This window comes from Pleurodeles waltl, chromosome 3_1, assembly GCF_031143425.1.
Source record: "Pleurodeles waltl isolate 20211129_DDA chromosome 3_1, aPleWal1.hap1.20221129, whole genome shotgun sequence".
NCBI lineage: Eukaryota > Metazoa > Chordata > Amphibia > Caudata > Salamandridae > Pleurodeles > Pleurodeles waltl.
In genome coordinates this window covers 110520352-110543138 of record NC_090440.1, presented here as the reverse complement: position 1 = coordinate 110543138, position 22787 = coordinate 110520352, and the positions used below count along the sequence as shown (strand labels likewise).

General features: G+C 43.8%; 1 protein-coding gene across 2 annotated transcripts in view; it reads left to right on the top strand.

Moving 5' to 3' along the window:
• Positions 1-13297, top strand: part of SVIP (small VCP interacting protein) — a 241988-nt gene extending 228691 nt beyond the window's left edge. For both annotated transcript variants that reach the window (XM_069221950.1, XM_069221951.1), the window contains one exon: positions 11924-13297. In XM_069221950.1, coding sequence (XP_069078051.1) covers positions 11924-11938 — 15 coding nt within the window. In that variant the 3' untranslated portion in view covers positions 11939-13297. The remainder of the gene's footprint in view (positions 1-11923) is intronic.
• The last annotated feature ends 9490 nt before the right edge of the window (positions 13298-22787 follow it).

Sequence of the window (22787 nt, the reverse complement as noted above, 5' to 3'; positions counted from 1 at the left end):
TCTATTAAAACAAACTTTTAATACCAAAGGCACACATATATGTAGAGAAGCTATAATAGAAAGTCTTAATCCAGCTGAACCTCAGTTGAATTTCAAACTGATTGCATTTTTGTCACTGTATAAAAAGGCCGTACAAACTTCCTGAACAATGTACAGCAAGTGTATAAAAGTCTTTTTAAATTTCTGTTTGGTACTTACGTAACCCATTTTTGAATACCAGATATACTGCATGGTGATCGCACATTTTGAAGGGAGGTGACAGTCTGCAAACATAGAATATATTTAGGTTAATCTTAGCTATACTGTCAACGGTCTGGGTCAAAATATATAAACCCTAATAATTATTTCCACACTAATGTGAATAAGTTGAGTCTGGCTAAGGCAGTCTATTTTGTGGCACTTTGTTAGCACTGTTGTACTTTATGTAGCCAATTATTGTCTTATTAATTGACCGGAACTTCTGGCCTTGACTGGCATATTGTTAACACTGTTGCACTTTATGTAACCTTCTATTTGTTGCTTAAACTGTTTAACTTCAGATGAATAATTAGGCCTCTTGAAAGTTACCATTGGCAAAATACCTTATCAACTGACACCACATAGCATTCCAACTAATATTTATGTACTTTTCTTGATAAGTCAGTTAACTAGATCTGTGTGTTTTAAAGGTAACATTGTTATGACAGTTTGGGGAGCCAGAAGGTGTACAAGGCAAACTGAAAATGCCCGACGCACTGTGAACCGCAAGTAACTCAAGTATGGTTGCAGGATGGATACATGAAAATACATATTCTGCAAGTCCAACACCATTGAGAATCACAGGTCCAAGGCAGAAAGAATCTAAGCTTATGTGCGCATTTTCAATTTGTCCTTACGCAGGAAAGAGTTCACTGATCAGAGGTCCAGAGTAGGCTGAATGCACCTGTGCTTTTTCAGGATGATCAAGTGCTTGAATGACAACCCCCTCCTTTCACCAAGTCTGGTATCCTCCACAATGGCATAGAAGACTTAGGGTGGTCTTCCCTAAAACATTTTGCCTGCTTGCCTTTATCTTGTCTGGATTTTCCCTCCATTGGCCTTAGGACTCTGGGCACTTTACCACTAACCAGTGCTTAAGTGCTTGTGCTCACTTCCCTAAACATGGATTGATTGGCATACACCTGATTGGGATAATTAATTTACATGCGAGTCCCTTGTAGAGTGGTATATCATATATCCAGGGCTTATAAATTAAATGCTACCGGTGACCCTGCAGCACTTCAAAACATGTCCCAGGTCTGCCATTAGAGCCTGAAGGCAGTACTTCACTGCCATGTCGACCTGGTATTTAAAGCCCATTGCCAAGCCTTAAACTCCCCTTTTATGGCATAGAAGTCACCCCTAAGTTAGGCCCTAGGTAGCCCATAGGGCACTGTGCTGTGTAGTCAAAAGGTAGGACATGTACTTTTAAGGTTTGCATGACCTCCCAAATTCTTTTTTTACTATTGTGAGGCCTACCCCTCCTATACAATAACATTGTAGATTCCTTATAATATTTAATAAGATGTCATTCCTAAACCAGAGGTGGTAGATATTTCATGTTTTTTATCTATTCATTTGTAATGATAAACCCTCTTCAATGGTAAGGTCAGATTTATCATTACACATTTGAAAATGCCAATTTTAGAAAGTTTGTCCCTAGCCCTCTGTGCCTGCAGCCTGCCTTAGGCCACATGACTGGGTGTAACTGACAGTTCAGACTTTGTGAATTCTACCCAGACAGTCACACAATAGTGGAATGAACAGAGCCCGAATAGCATTTTCACTGGCAGGATGGCAGGGTGGGCAGACCTGAGCAAAGCCCCGCTCACACCTGAATAGGCTGAGCTGTGGCACCACACAATAGGCTTTATGACCCTGTATTGTCAGTGCAGTCAGCTGGGAACCAGGGCAGAGGAGGCAGGAAACTCCTGCAACTTCAAAGAACCCTTCTGGAAACTTCTGCCTGCTTCTAGGAGCAGGGCACCGGGATAAAAAATAGGGCTCTCATACCCACCCTTCAGTTCACTACTGGACATGCGGAAGGACTCTTAGAGGACTACCCGCTGCTGTGACCAGCTGTGCACTTTGCCAGGCTGCTACTGTACCTGGATGGACTGCTTTGCAGCCTGGAGCCTGCCTTGAACCTTCGGAGGCCAGCCCTATTGTGGAGCCCTGCATCTTCACCTGCATCTAGGACTTCCAGAAATGACTCCTCTGTCGAGTTTTGCTGGCCTCCTGATCAGAGTCACGGGATATAATACGCTCCCACCTTTTTGAACTCACACCTGGACCCAGCCTGAGTGAATCTTGAGCCTCAAGAGGTTTCCATCCACTCCTGGACCCTTGTTTCTGGTGCTAAAGGTGCCCAGATGGCCAATCTCCACAACTCAGGACTTGGGCAAAATTTGGCCAGAAAGTGTTCTGACAACCAGGAAGAGACCGGGACCAACCAGCTCGCCTGTGCGCTGGAACTGCATCACCAGTGGCATTGACTTTGCAGCTTCTTTCGCTATGTTCTTCTCTCCAGCAGCACATCCTTTTTCATCAGCCCATCATTAAAGGGGTATCCGATCTTGTGGAGGTGTCTTCGGCTACAGCCTTCTGCTTTGCTGGAGATTTTCACCTCCCATCTCAATGACTAAATCCGATGATAAGAATCTTTATGGTTTTGGTTCATAGCTATCCGACGATGACGCTCCCTCCTCTGACACACAGGCAGCCTTGCCCAGCTGAACTTCTACCTTCGCAGAGACTTTTTCTTCAAGAAGTTTCTAAGTCCGATGGAAAGCACTGACCGGGCTCAATCCACTTTGTGGATCCGAACCGTGCTCCATTGTGGTCAGCCTTAACTTTTCACTTTGTCCCAGTCTAGAGCGACCAGATGTCCTCAGTTGGCACTTTTTGTTTTTAAGCGCTGTTTTACACTTAAAACTTTGAAAATGTATACCTCTGATTCTACGAATTGGATTTTGACAGTTTTGGTGTCAACAAATTTATTGACATTTTCTCTATTTTTCTAAATTGGTCTAGTATTTTTATTGTGCTGTGTTGTCATATTACTGTTTGTGTGCTGCATACGTACTTAACATATTGCCTCTAATTTTAGCCTTCTTGTGCCAAGGTGCCCAGGATTAAGCACAGGTTAAAATACTCATTTTTCGTGGTTCACCCTGCAAGGGATTGTGCCTGTTGCTTGATCAGAGCTCACACCCCAGTCAACCAACAACCCAATTTCTCACAGCATCCTTGGAAAACAACAGGCATAACTCTAGTAGCAAGATGAACAAATGCTCTTCTGAATTTTAGAAAAATGGTGTGTTGGAGTGGTATGGAGTGGGGCGGAGAAAAAAGATAGGGCATAACCACTTTGAATAATCTGCAAGAACCGTCCGTCAAACATGATGGATCGCCAACTCATGAGGAAGTTCTGGATCTTGCTTTCTGGTGTTTGCGCATATGCAGCTGAGAACAAATTAAAGGGGTTTGTCAGCTGTTGTAGCAGGGGACGTAAGTAACATAATCTTATTAGAGCGCAAATGTTCATCTGGACAGGTATCTTGGCTCTTTTAAGCCCTTGCCACTAAAATACAGTGCAGTACCTGCCGCTTCTGCCTCCCTGAACAGTGGTGGGGGGGGGGGGGGGTATATTAAAAGCCCAACTCCTATTTCAGATAGAGACATGTTTTAAAGCTTCTCCAGAAACCCAAAGCACTTGCACTGGCTCTAAGGGAGACTGGAAGTGCATTCCACAGTTGTGCTGCCTTCACTCAGAGTGTTCTCCTTTCCGATCTTACTTTCTTGAATTCTGGAATGCCAACCAAGTTAGCAGAAGCAGATTTTATGTGTCTCTGCAGTCTGTAGTATTCAAAGAGTTTTTGCAACGCAGGTGGGCCTATCCTGTGTATGGCCTTATAGACCATAACCATTGCTTTAAACATTATCCTCTCTTTGATTGGGAGCCAATGAAGTTCTTTCAAAGCTCCTGAGGATGAGACATACCAGGTTTTATTCCATGCCAGTTTTGCAGCTATTGTTTGATCCCAATATAGCCTTCTGATTAGGTTCTCTGGGGCTCCAAGGAGAAGTGCATTACAATAATTGATTCTACTGATAATCACACACTGGACCACTAGTTTCCTTGCTGGTTGGGGTAATAGCGGACCAGTTTTCCTAAGACTCCAGAAAAGACCAAACAGATACTTGCTGTTTGTTAATTTGTGCTTCCATGGTGAGCTTGTGGTCCATGTAAAGTCCCAGGTTATGCTCAACCCTGACTACTTTCAAATTCTCAGTACTCACCCAAGGCCAAAATTCCCTCGGAAGACATTGGTGCACTCATGAAGGAAAGCAACACAGTAATTCAGTTTTACCTTTATTGAACTTTAAGGAGTTAAGTTTCAGCCAATTTGCCAACTCCTTAAGGCAGCAATGCATCCCTTCTACTGGGGCATGATTTTCTTTGTCCAGTGCTAGAATTAGCTGCGTTATCATCTGCATAGTTTACAAATGTAAACCCAAATGATCTAATGAGCAGTGGGCATAGGTACATGTTAAATAGTATAGGGGAAACAGAGTTAGAGAATTGGTGCCCCTGTGGACATGCCTAATGTTTGCTGGTTCCGCGTCCACTGTCCCAAAAGGGATGAGCTTTGCGCTGCATTACTGGCTAGGAAGCCTGTCTGTGACGATATGCCAGCCCCCTAGAATAACCCTAAATTTCCAGATCTGGTGGGGAAATTGTCATGCAGGGGTCATCTCACCAAAGGAACTCATTACAGCACTCCTGTCTTAAAAGTATTTCAAAGCAGAGTCCACCTTCTCTCAGAGGAAGTGAGACTCCTGAAAAGCATAGCAGCAATTGTCTCTACTTCATTGAAGAAACCACTTTACCTCATCCAGGCATGTCTACAAAGGACAATACTGGTACCAACTATCTGTCAGTGTAGTTGGTGGTATCCAAGGTTGTGTTGACATGGCTCGAAAAATCCACTCGACCGCTCGCATTGGTGAGTCATAGTTGATCAGGTCAAGCTATTTTTAACTTTTACTCGTCCCTTCTGGCGAGCTGACACTGAACAGGTTTTCTGTTAAGTTGAAAACTGGAGGGGCAATAAAAGATGCCTTTAAATCTTGTTCTTATGTCACATTTGCTCTGTGTTCATAGACAGAGGTCAAAAGTCAGTTTTTCTTACAATTCATTTTCCTTCTGACTGCAGAGTTCCAGGACTTTGTAAGGTGAACTGAGTGACCTGCTGCTTAGAATGTAAAATAAAAGGATATAGTGTGTCCGGTTTTTCCCAACACACATTTAAATGACTAAGTTGACTGTGCAAACATTTCAAAATGTATTTCAGTAGTTTATATTTCTGTGTGATTAAAAAATATTTTAATAGGATGAAACAAAATCAGAATACTTTACATGTTGATGTGCAAAGGATATGTTTTCTGAAACCCAATTTTCACAGATTGTTAATAAACTATGGCCCTCATTTTAATATCGGCGGTACATATCGCCTACTGCTGTGGTGACGGCCGCCAACATACCTCCACTGCGGCTACCATCTGTCCACCATATTATGAGCACTGCCTGACTTCCACCACAATAAGGGCGGAAATCAGGCAGTGCTCATGTTGGTGGATGGTGGTAAGCTGGCACTGCTACCACCAGCAACACCACGCCAGTAGAACCCCGCCAGCCGTATTATGACCAGTAATACAGCCTGGTGGTGTTCTGCTGGCGGGGCGCCTCTGGCGGTCGCAGCACCCCTTTCTGTTCCCTGCCAGCAGATCTCCTCGCCCAAGGTAAGTCGGGCTTCCGACAGGAGAGGAGTGGTGGGGGCGTGTTGTGTGTGTCTAAGTGTCTGCATAAATGTCTGAGTGTGTGTGTGAATGCGTCTGTGTGTGTTGTTTGAGTGGGTGTATGCATGTGAGTGAATGCATGTATGAATTGTGAAGTGCATGTCAGTGTGATTGTGTGTAAGAATGTGTGTGAGCATGTCTGGAAGTATGCATGAATGAATGTGTATATGTCAGTGCGTGAATGAATGCGTGTATGTCAGTGTGTGAATAAATGTGTGTATGTCAGTGCGTGAATGAATGTGTGTATGTCAGTGTAAGTGAATCGGTTTATGTCTGGTGCTTTTGGCTGTCTGTGTGTATGCGGGGAGGGGGTTGTGGGGTGAGGGGCGCTGTGACTGTAGTGGGGATCGGGGGAGGGGAAGTGGTGTGTGGCTGTGGGGGGTGGAGTCAGTTGTGTGGTGTGTGCCTGTATGGGGAGGTCAGTGAGTGGATCAGAATGGGGTGGGGGGGTGAGTTTGGATGGAGGGGTCAGGTGAGTGTTGGGGGGGGGGGAGCCACCTACTGGTGACCGGGAAGGAATTCCCGGTCACTGGTAGGGCCTACTGCTATGAATTCATAATGCCATGGGCGGTACTATGCAGGCCGCCGGGCTGGAAATAGACAGCTCCAGCCCAGCGGCTGAGTGGAGACGTTGCCAGTCTCATAATGTGGTGGTATGTACCGCCAGCCTGTTGGCGGTCATACCTCCACATAATCCCTGGAGGTCAAAAGACTGCCAGGGCCATAATCAGGGTCTATATAGTTTTATCAGTAAAGCTGCAAGTTAGTGCAGAGGTTTTTGGACATTTCTTGGAAAGTTACTGTGCAGAGATGACAATGTTACCACATCATGGTTTGGTAATATATTTATTAAAATCGAGTGTTTAAACAAACTGAGAAACACTCCTGCCCTGATGGCAATGTTGTTAGTAAACTAAAAGAAGTCCTAGGTTATGTGGGCTACACCTCATGGGTATGTGGGTTAGATTCTTGTGATGCATGCAGCAAACTTTACTTAATCAAACAAAAGAGGTTTTTTTGTACTGCTGAAATTCTGAGCTCACATATTTCAAGGTGCATCTTATGCAAGAATTAAGAAAAAGGTGACTCTGTAAACTATTTGCTTAGGATCACACAATTTGAGACCCGTTTACTAGTCAAGTATGTTACAGTTAGGTCCAGTAGCTTATTTAAGTTACTCGACCTGCAGGTCTAGTAACATTTATATGATTTTTCGAGCCCTGGTCGTTAACATACTTGGCTGTTTCTTGCCCACCATAAATCATCTGAGGCAGAGAGGACTTAAGGTCCACCAGGACTGTCTCCAAGATCTCTCAGGCCATGTCCTAAATGTATGTGGGCCAGTAAACAAGCTGTGTTTACCGATCTCCGTGCCAAGCTGCAAAAAGAAAATAGACATTTGCCAAAGGCTCCATCCTTCTAGATGTTCTGTCAAGGGGATTTGTTAAAAATGAATTCGGGTTCACTTTACTGGTGAAAGCCTACACAATGAGAATCCTCAGAGTAGGGTGCTTAGTTATAAAATCTAGATCAACAGGCACTGGCCTATGTCACCTGCCCACCTGCTGGGTAACAAGGGACAAGAACATGGTTTTTATCAGGTGGTTATCAAAAGTATCTGTGAGGACCTCATTAAATGGAAGGAAGTGCTCAAATGATGCCAGACCAGATTGCAATGTTTTTTTACAAAATATTTTAGTCTCAGTGGAGCGCATCTGTATTCTACTACTTCAGCTGCCCTCAGAAACACTTTCTTCCATTGATGGTCCATGTCGTGAGTCAAGCTCTGTCTCACAGAAGGTTTCAAGCCCACTGGTGTTTTGTAGATCACGGTATAAGGCATCAACAGTATGATGAGGGGGAAGCAAGCCATCTGCCACACCACCATCATCAGTTTCTCAAGGTACACCCTGCCCTAGTCAATATCAGAGTATGAACCAAAAAGAAAAATGAAACCCTGTTGATATTTGCCACGTGGTAGAGGCAGTAGGTTAGAGTCTGATAGCATGAGAGCAAGCTGCACTTCTGTAACTTAGTAGTGCAACACCAGCCAAGCTTGAGCTGACTTCATTTTGGTGTTCGATATGGGTGTTGACACTGGATCACTCACTGGCATTGCTACATGCATCGGGCAGCAGGAACCACCTTGGTTTGCGGGTCCAGAGTGGAAGTCAGTACAGGCCTGGTAATATTTCCCAAGGGGTCAAACAGCACCAGGAAGGGATCCACCTATGATAACCAACCAGAGGCCCCTGCAGGTACATAGGCCCAAATATGCACCGGAGGGTGTATGAAACGCATTGGCTTCACTCAGTCACTTCCAGGGTAGCATGGAATGTGCACTGAATTGCTTGATGTCATCTATTGGGGTGTGAGAGTACTTCTACATAATTCTCTGGGTGTAATCTGGCTCTACCTGAATCGTCTAAGCTGAGGAGCTGCAGTTAGATGCATCATTCAGAAATATATATGCACAGTACAATTCAGGGCTCTACGTAAGATTTTAAAGTAGAAAAGTTATTCTCCCTACTTTTAAAAGAAGGTAGTAAAATGAAGTTGTGACTGAGTATGAGTATGTTTTTTAACACTTTTTTGATAGAATTGAATTGCTTGAAGCCACACTCCAGGGACCTATTACAGATCCTATTGAAAGAGAATTGTATAGAGTTCCATGCAAATGCCAGTAAAGCCTAATTAGTTTCTGTCTTCTGAGCTGTAAGACTGTCTTTTGACATGAAGTGTGCATATTGACTCTGCGAATTGGGCACCTATTCACAAGCAGACGGGTTCTAGAGAAAGTAGGATCATGCATGGGAGTCAGGGCCTAGAGGCAGGAGGCTGCTCTGGTAAAAAGACCCTCGGTCTTTTATAGTTACGACAAGCATTACAAGACAACCATAGGACAGGTATAGAAGACTATCACAACCTTACTACCATGTGCAAGATTGGATTGAATGGTGAGTGGGCAGAATTAGTCAGTCACTGCACAGTCAGGGGGGTGGTGAACTCACGGGTCATCTAAGTGCATTAGGCCAGCAAAGAGACACTGTCCTGGATGGACAACAAGTCACCAACTACTGCAGCACTGCCAGTGATGCAATTGTTTTTTGCAGGCATTCCGTAGTATGCCATAGTGATGTTTGAGCATCAAGTAATGATTGTGACCACAGTTTGATAAGTGAAGAGTCTCTATGTGCAACAAGTGGTGGGTAATCCTCCTGATCTCTGCAAGTGCTGTTGCCTGCCAGACCTCAGTGTAATGTCACATTTAACTCATATGGCTTGTGTACTGTTGCATGGTGTCTTAATCCCCCACCACCACTTTCACTCTACCTGCAAACAAAACAGACCCCTCAGTATTTGAATGGTACCAGGTCACCCGTTAATCAGGCTTTATGCCTGTGATATGTGTGGTATGTCCTGTCCATTCTCCAGATTTTCTTCTGTCTTGGTATATCCTTTGTTTCTTCCTGAACCTGGGGCCTGCAGTTTCCCCTTTAAAAAGGTTTGCTTTTGTGGACTTTTCCTACCGCCTCCTTCCTACCACCACCACGGTCTCTATGAATAGGTGCAGCCAGTGATCACTAGTGAGTTGCTGGTGATACCTATAGTGAAAGCTTGCCACCTTTCATCATTTATGGGTCCCCAGGAGTTTATCAACCCAAACCACTGTTGCATATGGCTCCTAATCTGTGCTGGAGATTGCCATGTGTTGTCTTTGTCTTTAATGTTCAGTGATTGTGGGTCAAATATTACTCCATTATCTCTGGTAATTGGAATATCCTGGTGCCATAGTGTGTTGTGGCACGTTATTTGTGGTTGTCTTAACTGTCTCTATACTGTCTCTGTATACAGAGTGTGAGGGGCTACACCGGCCTTCATTTCTCCCTGGATAGGTTTCCGAGTCACAAATATCCTGGAGTTCATGACTTTGATCACACAGCATTATGCAGATCTCCCTTTGATTTAGAGCCTTCTGCATATTTCAATATTCTGTGGAGTAGTCTTAGTGATAACTGTTTATGGATCCATATTGCCTCCTGTGGTGCACTTGTCTAAATGTTTCCTAGTTATACCGTAGCTGTGAGTGCTTCCAGTTTCTGTGGTACCAGTAGGCTTCTCCTCCAAGGGATCCTTCCCAGATTCCTTTGCTTGGTTCCAGGTTTTAGGGTACAAGTGGGCCTACCCCTGTTTATGATGAAGGGATCCATCCCGGATTTATTTGCGTGGTTTCAGTTTCTATTATACAAGTGGACCTTCCCTTGTTCTCGACAAATTTATCTGTCCCAGATTCATTTTAATGGTTCCAGTTTCTGTGGCATCAGTGGACCTTCCCCTTTTCTCCAGACGGGGATACGTCCTGGATTAATTTGTGTGGATTCAGTTTCTAGGGTACCAGTGGATTTTCCTCTGGTCCCCATGAGGGGATCCATCACAGACTCCTTTGCTCTCAGTAATTCTGTGTCTAGATAAATGAATTGGTGGAGCTCATCCTAACTGGTAAATTATAGTTACAGGTTACTACTATGCATTTTCCTCCCTTCTAGTAGGATGGTGCATCCTGAGTGTCTAGTGTTGCAGTTGTGGCCATATGATTTGTCAACAACCAGTCGAGCGTGATCTATCAGTAGCTCACAGACACCTTCAGAATAGCTCACGTTTCATTGAGTTCATTTTTAAATAAGAACAGCATCACATTTTCCTTTTAAAGTTAAGGGAAGGCTCTGTTTGTTTTACATTATTATCAGACAGAAGCTAGGCAGGCCTTATAATGTGCTCAGTCAGATTTATGACCTACGATGGCACACAGTTGAAGAACTGAGGTATTTAACTTTTAAATAAATGTCCTTGTCAACTCAATATTGGAGCATGAGAAACAAATGATGTTTCTGAATGATTTAGTGGGAGAAAATTAAAATGAAAAGTTACCTTAATCGTTAAGTTAACTCTTCATTTTAAATTTCTCCCATTTCTAGGTGTCGCCATTACACACAGGAGGCATCTTGCTCCTAGTGGCTGGTGGACACAGTGCCGTATTTATAACAGAAAAATACAGCCAATATTTCAAGTGGGAGAAATTTAAAATGCAGAAAATGTTTTGATATTATGAACATTTTTCTGCACTTTACATTTCTCCCATTTAAAAAAAATTGATGTATGCTTGTGCTATGATTGTAACAGTGCCACATATGGTGAAAGGTATGAGTTGTGCCACAAGTATACACAACATAGGCTCTCAGTCACCGATACGCATATATCCCATTTATACGCACACATGTTCTTACAACCCCACACTCTCACTGATGCACATTGCAGACTTGTCCCTAGTCAAATTATTTTGTTCACACCATAGCATCCGACTCTGTGGATATTAAGCTTAAAGACAATGAAACTAGGTTTGGGGGTGTCTGGTAACAATGCGAAGTTGCTTAGCCTTCAGTAGCTCACATTAATTTTCACCGTTCAGAAGTAGCTCCCACTACAGAAAAGGTTGGAGGCCCCTGGACCAGGCACTCATCATGTCTGCAATAAAAAAGCTTCTTAGCACGATTCTAGCAGCCTCAGCAAATACGCTGTAAAGTGCAAACTGGCAAAACCTATTCCTCCTCTGTACCTCCCCTGCCCTGGGGACCCTGCTGTGGTGCCTAGAGATTGTTGTATTCATGTATTTGTTCAACTATAGCAGTCCCCTACTGGATAGAAGATGCTTTTATTAATCAAGAGAGAGTTGCTCGGCTCCCCATCCCGTTGTGTTGGTGAGGATAACATCCTGGAGTTTTTCCAAACTATTGTAAAGGAAATCTGACATTTAATTTAATTAATGATGAGGAGGCAAATGACATAGACTGTATTACACGCTGCGTTAGCATCACTAGGGGAGGCCTGGTTCTTATTTTCTGACTTAACCTTAGCTCTTGTGGTCCATTTTGGAGTTCACCAATAGCCCTTGATTTGTCAGTAGGTTGTACCTCTCAACAAACAAAAATGCACGTTTGCTTTTCTGTTTGATGCATGTCAGTAAGTATGTTTCATTTTCTTTCAGTGGCAGGTGGGATAACGCAGCACGCCGGCTACAAGTCAGTCGCGTTGGAATAGACGGACATTGGATATGGTGTATGCAACATGCCAGTTCTGCTGCAGCAGATTGACAACTCTCCCTGGGTGTGGCTCGTGTCGTGCTCTTAGGTGCTTTGCCATTGCGACTACAACAGATGGATGATTGCTGCAACAACTATGTGCTGTGAAGCCATGAGCGTTCTAGAGGAGCCCTTGCTTAGCTGTCTAAAAAGCGCATGGCAGAATTCGGTCCGTGTTCCGTATTGTGCAGTTGTTAAGGTGAAAGATAATATGGCATATCCTCATATATTGCTGTACAAATAATTCATCTTTTTTTCTGCAATGTGAGTTAAGTTTTCTACAGATATGCGTCTATTTAAAAAGGTAGTTTTGAACATTTTGCAACTCGTTTCTGCTGCTTGTGATTAATTACAGGTGTTCTTACATAATTGAGGCACGATTCTCGTTTTCTTATAGAGTTATGCACTGGGAGACTAGTGCCTTTAAAAATATGTGTACTGCAGTAAAATGCTGCGGTCTGCATGGGTGTTGTGGTTTTGGCAATACTTTTTATGGATTTTAGGTGAGATTTTATCAACAGTTTAGTACTTTTTGAATACTTTTGGTAATACTACCCATAAAATGTGTAACGTGTGTGGGTGCCTGGCGGATTCCTCCTAAGCCGCCTTTAAATTGCCGCGGTGGAGAGTATAGGCTGTTTTACAGATCTAAGGCTTATATTTTCATTGACCAAGAATGAATGTGGTGCTAATGCTCACACACGATTGATCAGTTCTCGATCTGTGCCATCAGAGGGCAGTGTTATACTGCAGGAGTATGCTTTCTTTCAGAACTGAACGCTACTTTTCACCTATACTTCAGTCTTCACGAGCAATCCTTTCACATAATTGCAATACGACTGACACCGTTATGAAGGATTTATTTATCTTTTGTTCTCTTATATTCTTAAAACGCCTGTGTGACTTTAATTCTGTGATTAATGTAAATCTTGTCATGTGACTAGCCACAGGTGGCCATTCTGAAAGCAAATATTGTGTAATATATCAATCAATGTCCTTAATTTGATCTTTGATGCGAAAACGTAGTTATATTATAACAAGACGCTACATGTAGTTGTGCTCAAGTGTTTGCAATGTTTTATGAAACAATATCGTTTAAGATAAAAATAAAAGCACTCTGATGTAGTCTGAATCAAAATGTTACACTCTCAAAAGTATTATAATACACCCAAACTCAAAAAGTATTATAGTGCACCCTCAAAAATGAATGTGATGATTTTCTGTAGTCATAATTGCTGGTGCCCGAGTTAATTTAGATCAAATAAAGCCCTGTATAAATATCCCCTTGTAGTCTTTTCAATGCGGAGATGACACCATGGATGATGAAGCAGTAATCCTTGGAAGTGAGTTTAATAAAGTTTATAATACACCGACTACTTTTTTTTTTTTTTTTTTTTGAACTCTGATGACCCTCACATACCCTGAACTGGGATTGATGCTCGTTATTTCCAATGCATTTACAAAAATGGACATGGTAAGTGTAGAAAAAGTTATTTGTTCTTGTTTCATGTTTCATTTCTTTGAGTAAATGAGGTGTCGACATTGAAACACAGGGAGTTGCAGAGACCATTATGACAATGGGTTTTAGACTACAGTCAGCGACGGGGGTCTCCGACTGGGTTAGGATAATATATAAGACAGTTAAGGTGGTCAGTAGCCTAGGTGGGCGAGAATCTGGATGACTGTATCTTCTTCTTCAGTCCGACTCCATCAGAGACGGGTTTGAAGTCATCCAAGATATCGAGCTTAGCGGAGGTATAATGCCAGAGGACTCGCTTCTTACAACGTGATTATGTGGGAGTGTCCCAAAACACAAGACTTCTTGCGGATAGGACTCAAAGACATAAAACTGATCACAGGCATTTCAGTACCCGTGATGACCATAGTATGATATGAGGTCTACTTTAGGAATGATAGGGATTGTTAAAAGGTCTTAACTCATTATTCATACCACTGCTGTTCATGGCCAAACAAACCATACTGGAGAGAAGGGTAAAAAAAAACATCTCTTAATACTAGACTGGATTCAGAGACTGTGTAGGGTCTTGGGACTGGAGAAGATCTCCCATGGGGTACAGGGGATCAAGAGGGAATTCAGCAAACAGTGGGGTCCATGGCTACCATTCTTCCTATCATACGCCAAGCTAATAACATCAAGATGTCCTTGAGGGCACTCCAGATTGATCTAGTCTCTGCGTCCATGCGGGTGATGACCTATAATGAGGATCCCATAGGTCACACCCAAAAACTGAAATCAGATATCACCGTCTTCGGGACAACATCAGGACCCTGTTGCGGACTGAGACCTTGATGGACCCTGTGGAAGGGGGTGGACCGGTTGGGGGAGATTTACTTATTCTTTAACTGGTCCATGTTCAGGAATCTGCAGTGAAACTCAAAAACTATTGAATCATAAAAAGCCCATGGGCGCAGCTCAACATTGATCAGCATAACTAGAGTTTCTGCACAACAGTTAGCAGCAATTATCTATTTTTTACCTTTGAAAACATCTCGAGTAGCATTTGCCCTCACTTTATTTTAAGTTTTATATTTTTTAAATAATTTGCATTTAAATATGATAGATGGTATTATTAGTATGTTTATTGTAAATGTTTGCTTGGATTGTTCTAATAAACTTGGTTTAAGTGAACAAAATCCGTTCATAACAGTCGACGATGTGTCCAAACACCATTATGAACAGCAAATCGGCAGACAACTGCAGAATTGCCCACTCAGGTAGCTGTAAGACTCTCCCATAGCACAATAGATCTTGCAAACATTAGCAGCAGCAACAGAAGTGATCAGTAACTTGAGGGAGACTGATGTATCCATGCTACCAAGTCCACCATCACCACAATCACTGCGGTCACAACCAGCAACTTCCGTGACATACGTGAAAGAAGCAAACAAGGTACTTTGGACAAATTAAAAACATCTGTTGTTCTGACACTGTCTCGCATTCACACAGCCACGGATAAGTTCGCTGAAAATCACTAATCTGGATCTACTTCAAACCACACACAAAAAATTACATTGCCATTTATTACATAAACAGGCAACACAAGCATTGTTTGAGACCAGGTGGATATATGTACACATTAGAGCAAAAAGATGACACCTAGAACCAGTGCAGGATTGTGGGTGAAATCAGAGCATGTAGTTTACGGACGCTGTTAGATAAGTAGTGATGGTAATGAACTGTACCCAACAACTGGCTTATATGCATAACACATTGTCTTCAGTGAACATGGGCAGGTGATCAGCAGTAAAGACATGGGCTCTCTGCCAGCACTAGAAATAGCCAGGTCAGTAGTAGAAGGATGCAATATTCTGGAATTCTAACTGGTGGCCTCAGGACCTAGGTCCTTTACCCACAACTGTCGCTAAAGTTAGAAATTTAGGGATTATTTCTGACAGCAAGCTGACATTTGCGGAGCAGATAAATCAAACTACTTCTACATGTTTCTACCTGCTGAGATCTTTGAAAAAGATATTGCAGTTCATTCTTTTCGATCTACAAAAAACAGTAATCACCACCTTAGTGTTGTCTAAAATTGATTACTGTAATGCTTTTTATTTAGGAATGCAAAAAAGACATATGCCACATACAAGCATTGCTGATGAAAATTCCTCAACACTTATCAGTTTTTTAAGCTATCAAGTAGCTTCATTGGCTTCCAGTGGCAAAGAGAGTGACTTTCAAAGAGCTCTATCTGGCCTACAAAGCGCTTAATGAGATAGGCCCTCATTATTTGAGGAAGGTCTTCTGTAGGTGCAGGCCTAGCAGAACTCTCTGGTCCTGCTATGCGAAATCTATGGATGGACGTAGATTAAAGAGAGCTTCTTGAGGATGGATACGTTTTTCAGATGCCACTATTAAGTTATGGAACACACTTCCTTTGTACATTAAAGCGTCCTCCACCCTCTTGCAGTTCAGAAAACAACACAAAACATGACTCTTTGTACAAAATTTGGTTAGTTAATATCACCATCTTCACTTATATATCCTGTTTTCCTCTTACGTATGCCAGTGCCAAGGCACCTTGGGTTGTTTCTCAAATGTGAATTTACCTTAAAAAACAAAAGACAAGAGGCGTCGCTTCAAACAGGAGCAGTTTGTTTAATTAAATATTACGCCCGGGAGAGCAGTCGCAGAACCGGGGTCTGAGGACTGTCTCCCAAAGTACATCGGGTTGCAGTGAGATTTTATACATTTCTTTGAGCACCATAAAGTCATAAACATTCCTTTCTTGTTTATGAATGTGAACAGTTGTCATAGACTTATAAATAATGGTTCTGATAACAAATTGAAATGGAACTCGACCTTGCGTGGACACAATGTGGGCTAGTGAGTACGAATCCAGCTGTCCGGCCTGAGGGACGTGTGCTTGCTGGGTGTGCTGTGTTCTGGTTGGCTATGTCTTTCTAACTACATGTGGCATCTAACTTTACAGTGTTTTTGGGAACGCACGCACCCCTCTTGCCATGTGTGTTTTAATGGGGCCAATCTCCTGGGACCATTATGGTGTCGCTGTGCCTGTCTGAGAGATTTGATCTAAGTTTTCTTGTTTTGTCTGCCGGCTAGGGATTACCGCACCTGTGATCTGTTAGTAAGTAGCCTCAGGGCTAGGTCTCTGAGCCTGCCTGACCATATATCTACATGCTGGGGGTGACAGAGAGTTCACAATTGGGGATTCTAATAATGGTGATGCAACTTCATTGGTGTATATGAATTTATCGCTGTGTGCATCAACATCGATTAGTCCAGTATTAACAAACCCCGCTAGTTGAATTTTTATCTACACCAACAAACCCATACATCATGACTGTCACATTGTTGGGAGCTTGTCATCCCACTTCTGGAGCTACTTGCATTCCACCCAATTTAGGGGCTGCTTTTTTACAACAGGACCCCCCAACCCCTGCTTGAAGAAAACCACACAAAAACAGTAATACAACAAAAACCGTCAACAATGACATGCACAGACCGGTCAGTCACCAGGGGAGCCATGAGAACCAGTTTGTGAACCACTCCTGCTCAGGGGCACCTCCCACGTCATGCATGTCTTTTTGTGTGCAATGCTTGGATGGAAACGTCAGAGTCCCATTGTCCATGTTGTGCACACCCCACCCTCCATTGCAGTCATCAAGTTCAACACATACCGATGTTGCATCACTATGAGGCGGATGTCTCTCAGTTCTTCCATGATTGCATTGAGGCCAAGCTAAATGCTGTTCATCATTTTGAGAAATTCCCACCAGGTTTTTTGCAACCAGTGGGCGTTCGCTTTTGTCTGCAAGTTGAATAAGGGTTTGGACCCTCCTGCCACTACTTGGGTGTCAGTGAACAGTCTGAATTCCTCAGGAATGTCATTGTACTGAGCCCAACCAAAATAGTCAGTAGTTCTTTTCTCTTGTGCCTGATACAACAGTATTGTTTTCTTCCTTAGTGGGTGTTGGTACAGTTCAGACGGATTTTCAGCAAGAGAGCAGAGGCCACACCATCCGGGGATTAGCTGAGTATATGCAAACTCGCCGCATTGCCAGTAGATGTCTATCAATGTGGAGGTACCCCATTGCATGTCCGGAATGTTCAGGATTGTGCCACAGTTTTCTTTGGACCGAGTTCGAATTGTTCCTATGACTCTGAAACATAAGGAATGCAGTGTGAGTTTTTGTACAATTAGGGGTTGCCTCTTCCTTTCTATCCAGGTGCACCTGTCTCAGTGTCCCAGATCTCCTGACACGGTGTGTCTATGCTGTTGTTAACCGTCCGCAACAAGACCCATTTCTTTTCATATTATGGAGGTGGATGGCCCTGCACTGAAACTTAACGTCTGGGGCCCATTTGTTGTTAATGAAGACAGTCCAAGGCATGCTAAGGGCCACCCTGGCCCCACAGAGTGGACGTGTTTGTGCACTTTTTTTGCTTTTTCAGAGGCTACTTCTTGGGATAAGTAATGCTTATCTGTGCCTACTGCATGTGGTATCAGAGAACAGACATAACATGACCCGGCTGATGTCTTGGAGCCCACAGCAGCCTTACTGATACCACATGTTGTGTAAAAGGGTGCTGTGTAGTGCGTGTGGAATGCTAGTGATTGGTGCGGTTTAATTATAGGTGACGTGGGAGAGGTCCCTACGCCAGCACAATGACATTTTCTGAATAGACTACATTAGACTAGGCTGTTCTTTGGAAATGCAGGGATGCGATACCACCCTTAGTAAACAGTCAGTGTGTAAATGTACAAAAACACATAACTTATATACTTAGTTGTAAACGGTTTGGAAAAAGACTTCCAATGTATAGTTTGGAATCCCGTTGGGGGTTGTGACGTGCATAGTCCTTGAAGCGGGTTGTGGCTCTTGATTCCGTTGGTGGTATTTGTGCAGAAAGTTCTCAGAGTAGTTTGTTGCTCTCGATCATGCTGGGGGTTCTGGTGCGGCCGCTGAGAAGGCAATGGTCTGCTTTAGAGGTAATGTACTTAGAGGCTCGACTGCAGATCTGTTAGACAAGAGCTAGGTTTGGTTGTTATGAAAGAAAGAACATTACATCCCTGTATGTCCTTAGGAATTCCTGTGATCTCCATGATTTTAGTAGGCACCTGAAGGTGGTCCAAATCGAGGCACGTAGTTTGGAAAAAAATGGGTTATTGTTTGGGCACGTATTGATTTTTTATGGTTTGTTGGGCCCCCCTCTCCATGCATGACTGAGTGTTTATCTGAAGATGTGCTTCAGGGGGTGATTCTTGTGCATGTCATTAACTTTTTAACTAGTGCTCTGTTGACGTCACCAGCCCTTCAGTACTCATAGTGTGTGCATGGGGGTGCCATTGGTGTGGGCGGTGTTTTTGACCTACGCACGTGCAAAGGATGTGTAAAAAAGGAGCTATGTCACACTGAACATTGATCAGTGACCGCAGTGTGACCTGAGGTCACGTGTGCCACTCTAGTCATGGCATATGGCATGCAATGTGACCCTCCCAGTGGTGCCAGGTGTCTTGACTATGCCCTTTTATAGAGGTTTCCTTTGGGCTAGCTTTGGGCTTCTTTTATTTGGTCTTTGGGTACTTCCTAGACCTTTGATCTTAATTGTTGTAAACCGGGGTGGGGGTCAGAGAGTTGTCCTGCGATCCCCCCCCAAGTGCCTCTGATTTGTTGTTTTTGAAATTGGAATTGTTGCTCCCTTCAGTCAGCTTGTGTGAGACCTTGCGTGTTAGCTGTTTGCTAGGCCTGATGCGAGGGTGAGCCACCTTGCCCCCCTTCACTACACTGCCCTCCCACTGGGGTTACCCAGCCAACCCCACCCTGGGAGAACAGCAGAATGGGGCCTGTGCTCCCACTGGACTTTAGTGAGGCTAACCAATCGACGCCACACAGCAACTTAGAGTGGTGGACTCCAATGAGGGTACCTGATCGACATCGGCACAGCAACCTTGAGTTTCTAGAATGCAAGTAAAGGTTTAAATACCTAATGTTGTTTCTATGGTCCTTCTCTTGAGTTTTAGTAAAATGAAGGTGTGCACGAAATGGATGGTTTCATTAGGGGTATTGAGTTTTACTCTGCTTTTGGGTTCTGTATCTGCTCGAAGGCTTTGTTTTCCCAAACAGTTACACCTTTATGTCGCAGTTGTGGCCCGGTCCTTGTTGGGATAGGTTCTCTCTCTCTGGTTGCTGATGCCATCTGTTGGTCCAGTTACCTGACTGCCGTTAGGGTGGGGCGGCAGTGGACTGACTTCTCTGCGGCTGAATGTAAGGTGTGTTCAGGTTCCCCGAGGCTTAGTTCTCTGGATGGAAATTCTGCAGGGACTGGACCTGGCTCATCGACTTCTGTTTGTGATATTACCTTAGGTAGCATCTGTCAACCATGTTGCCCATTCTGCGGCAGTAGTTGCATTCTGTGGTGTCTGGCTACTGCCAACCTCCCTGGTTTCTGATATTATAGCCATATTGAAACCTTCTCACTTCAGAACTAGTATCTTTTGCACACTTGCAGTCAGCGAGGCCCCCTCGACAGTGGTCTTTCTTAGTTTGTATTGGACCAACTCGTCAGTGTCTCTCTGGGGTTGCTCCTGTTTCTCCTCATCCTTTTCCAGTTTTTTTTTTAATGAAAGTGCAATATGTGAGCTTGTCCCGCCAAGTTTTGGTGTCCAGCCTTACTATGCTCCAAAACCGCAATGCATCCAAACCGCTTTGTATTTCAGTGGGCAGCCCCATCTTAAGGATAATGTAAAAGAAGATGACCTGAGGGCCTGTATTGGTCCTTGGCTGCCCTGTATCCGGTCCCCAGTGTTCTCTCATCCTGTCTAGAAAATCTGTTATTGTCTCCCAAGGTTTCATTGTTTCTGCCATCACCCCTCCTACATCTGGGCATTCAGGGAATATTTCCTTCAAGGCAATCCATATTTGATGCCTATATGAGTTGAATGTGGCCACGTCATGCTCAATGATTGTCAATGTGATTGCTGAGATGCGAGCTCGGGCCAACACCTTGTTAGTCTGGCCTCTGTTAATGCTACTTAGTAGACTCTTAACATTGCCTATCGCTAGGGTGATTCCCATGGTGTTCTTCTCAAAGCATGAGATTCATTTCCCTGCCCCATCCAACAGCGGCAGCAGTTTGGCTCTTAGCCCTTCCTTATCCTTCTGAGTAGAGCAAATATTCTCATTTTGGGCAGCTGTTCTGGTTTCTCTTCCACATAGCGTTTCCATCTCCGTAGACAATCCTGCATGTAAGGGAACTTCTACTTGGGATCCCCCCCCTTGGGACTGCTGGATGCAGTCTTCTGCAACAGCTATGTCCTCTGGTTTGAAAGATCATTCCTTTGGCCACGGTCTAACATACTGATCACTTCTTTCAGTCCAGCGCGCTAACAGGTGGCAAAAGGGTCTCAAAAAAGATATCACCTTCCTCTTTAGCTACTATATCCCTTGGGGTTAGTTTATCTGTCCTGCACGTTCAAGAGGAGTAGCAGACATCTTTGTTGCTGTTCTCCTCATGTGCACGCAAATGTGCCATCTTGGTTCTCTTGTTTTTAAGCTGAGTTTGCACCAGGCTACCTTGGTCCCTAATTTCCAGGTCAGCCCCTCTCCCATGTTGGTGCTCTGATGAGGCTCGGACACCAGTCTAAACTTCCCCTCTGTTTCTACCTTGGATTCTTTGGCAGCTAGGGCTCTGTATCTACCCCTGCTCTTCTCAGATGGAGGGCACCCTTGTTTTGCTTCCATGGTGCAAGCTCTCTCTCTCCTTAATTCTCACCTTTCCTCTAAATTCCACCTAGATTGCCTCCTTCGTTCTGAGCTTTGTCTGTTCTTCTTAGTCTGTACTAGCCCTGCAGCTCACTTTCCATTGTTTCCTCCGCTAACTGAACATACCCTGTGGCTCCCCCCTCATTATCAGATCCTGGAGGACTGGGACCACTCTCCTCACCCCCACTAAATGTTTCATTGTCCAGAAGTGCTATGAATCTCCCTGTCACTCGGGTGCGAGCCCCAGAGCCATTTGGAGTGTGTGTTCTCCATGCCGCTGAGGTTCGGTGGCCTGAACACGACAGAAGGGAAGGTTGAGCTTCGGGGAGCTCTAGCCCTGGAGTGGGGGTAGTGCTGGGAGTGCCTGGGATTGTTGGCCTCTTAGTCTGTCATGTCTAGACCTGACAGCTTGCTGTTCATTAGGGGCCCCTTGGGCTCCCTCAACCTGTGCGGATTAGTGTAGCCTAATGCAGGGATAGCAGACATCAGGGAGAGCACTTCCATACCTACATATGGCAGGGGAGGTGCGGACGCCTTGCTTGCTGATGGCGGTCAGAGTTATTGTTCATATGTGTGTTCTTGTTTGCTCAGTTACGTTGATGTCGAAGGTTGCCTCTTTCGGCCAGGGGAACATTTGTGCCTTGGTGTGTGTGTGTCTAACTCAGGGCAAAACTTGCTAAGCCTTTTAGCCTGTGTGGGGAACCTGTTTTACCTATGCTTTAAAAGCAATTCCATTACAAAATTGGGTATTCTTTTAGGGGATGGTTAATCTATTTAGCTTTTATTCTTCTAGGGGATCTTAAATTATACGCGTTCTAAGTTGTCTGTTTTTATAGAATTCTAGGTTTAACTCTGGCAGCTGGTTAATATATATAACCAGGGATTGCGAGTTCTACTCTGGTAGTGGGGATATACGTATGTATGTGTGTGTATATAGATAGATATATATATATTTTTATAATTTCTTTTTTTTTTTTACTTAAAAAAACAAAATTTACAGGGGCGTTATGCTTAGGCTCACATTTTAAACGTACAAAACCATAGAGATTCACCAGTTTTAGTTAAAAGTTATCTCAAGTGACTATAACTCGTGCCCTGAGGTAACTATAACTCACGCCCCCGCCATGAACAGTTTTTTTTTTTTTTTTAATGTTACTGCAAGTATTACAGTAATATTATCAGTGATGTTATCAAACATGTCATGAGTGCTGTAATTTGTGGGGTAATTAGCAGTGCATGGCGAGGGTGCAAGTTATAGTTACCTTAGGGCAAGTGTCCCTGTGGCCAACCCCCCTAACCACCCAACCCTATGCTGTGCACAGCCCTTTGGCCGTGCATGGCGGATGTTGGCCGTAACCTCTCTGGTTGTCAGAATAGGTGTTAAAGGGTGTATCTGGTGTGAGAGTGGCTGTGAGAGTGTCTGGGTGTGAGTGCGTACATCAGTGTTTTAGTGAGTGTGTCAGTGTGTGTGCACGAGGGTCTGACTGGAGCTCTGAGTGGGTGCACAAGGGTCTCAGTGGG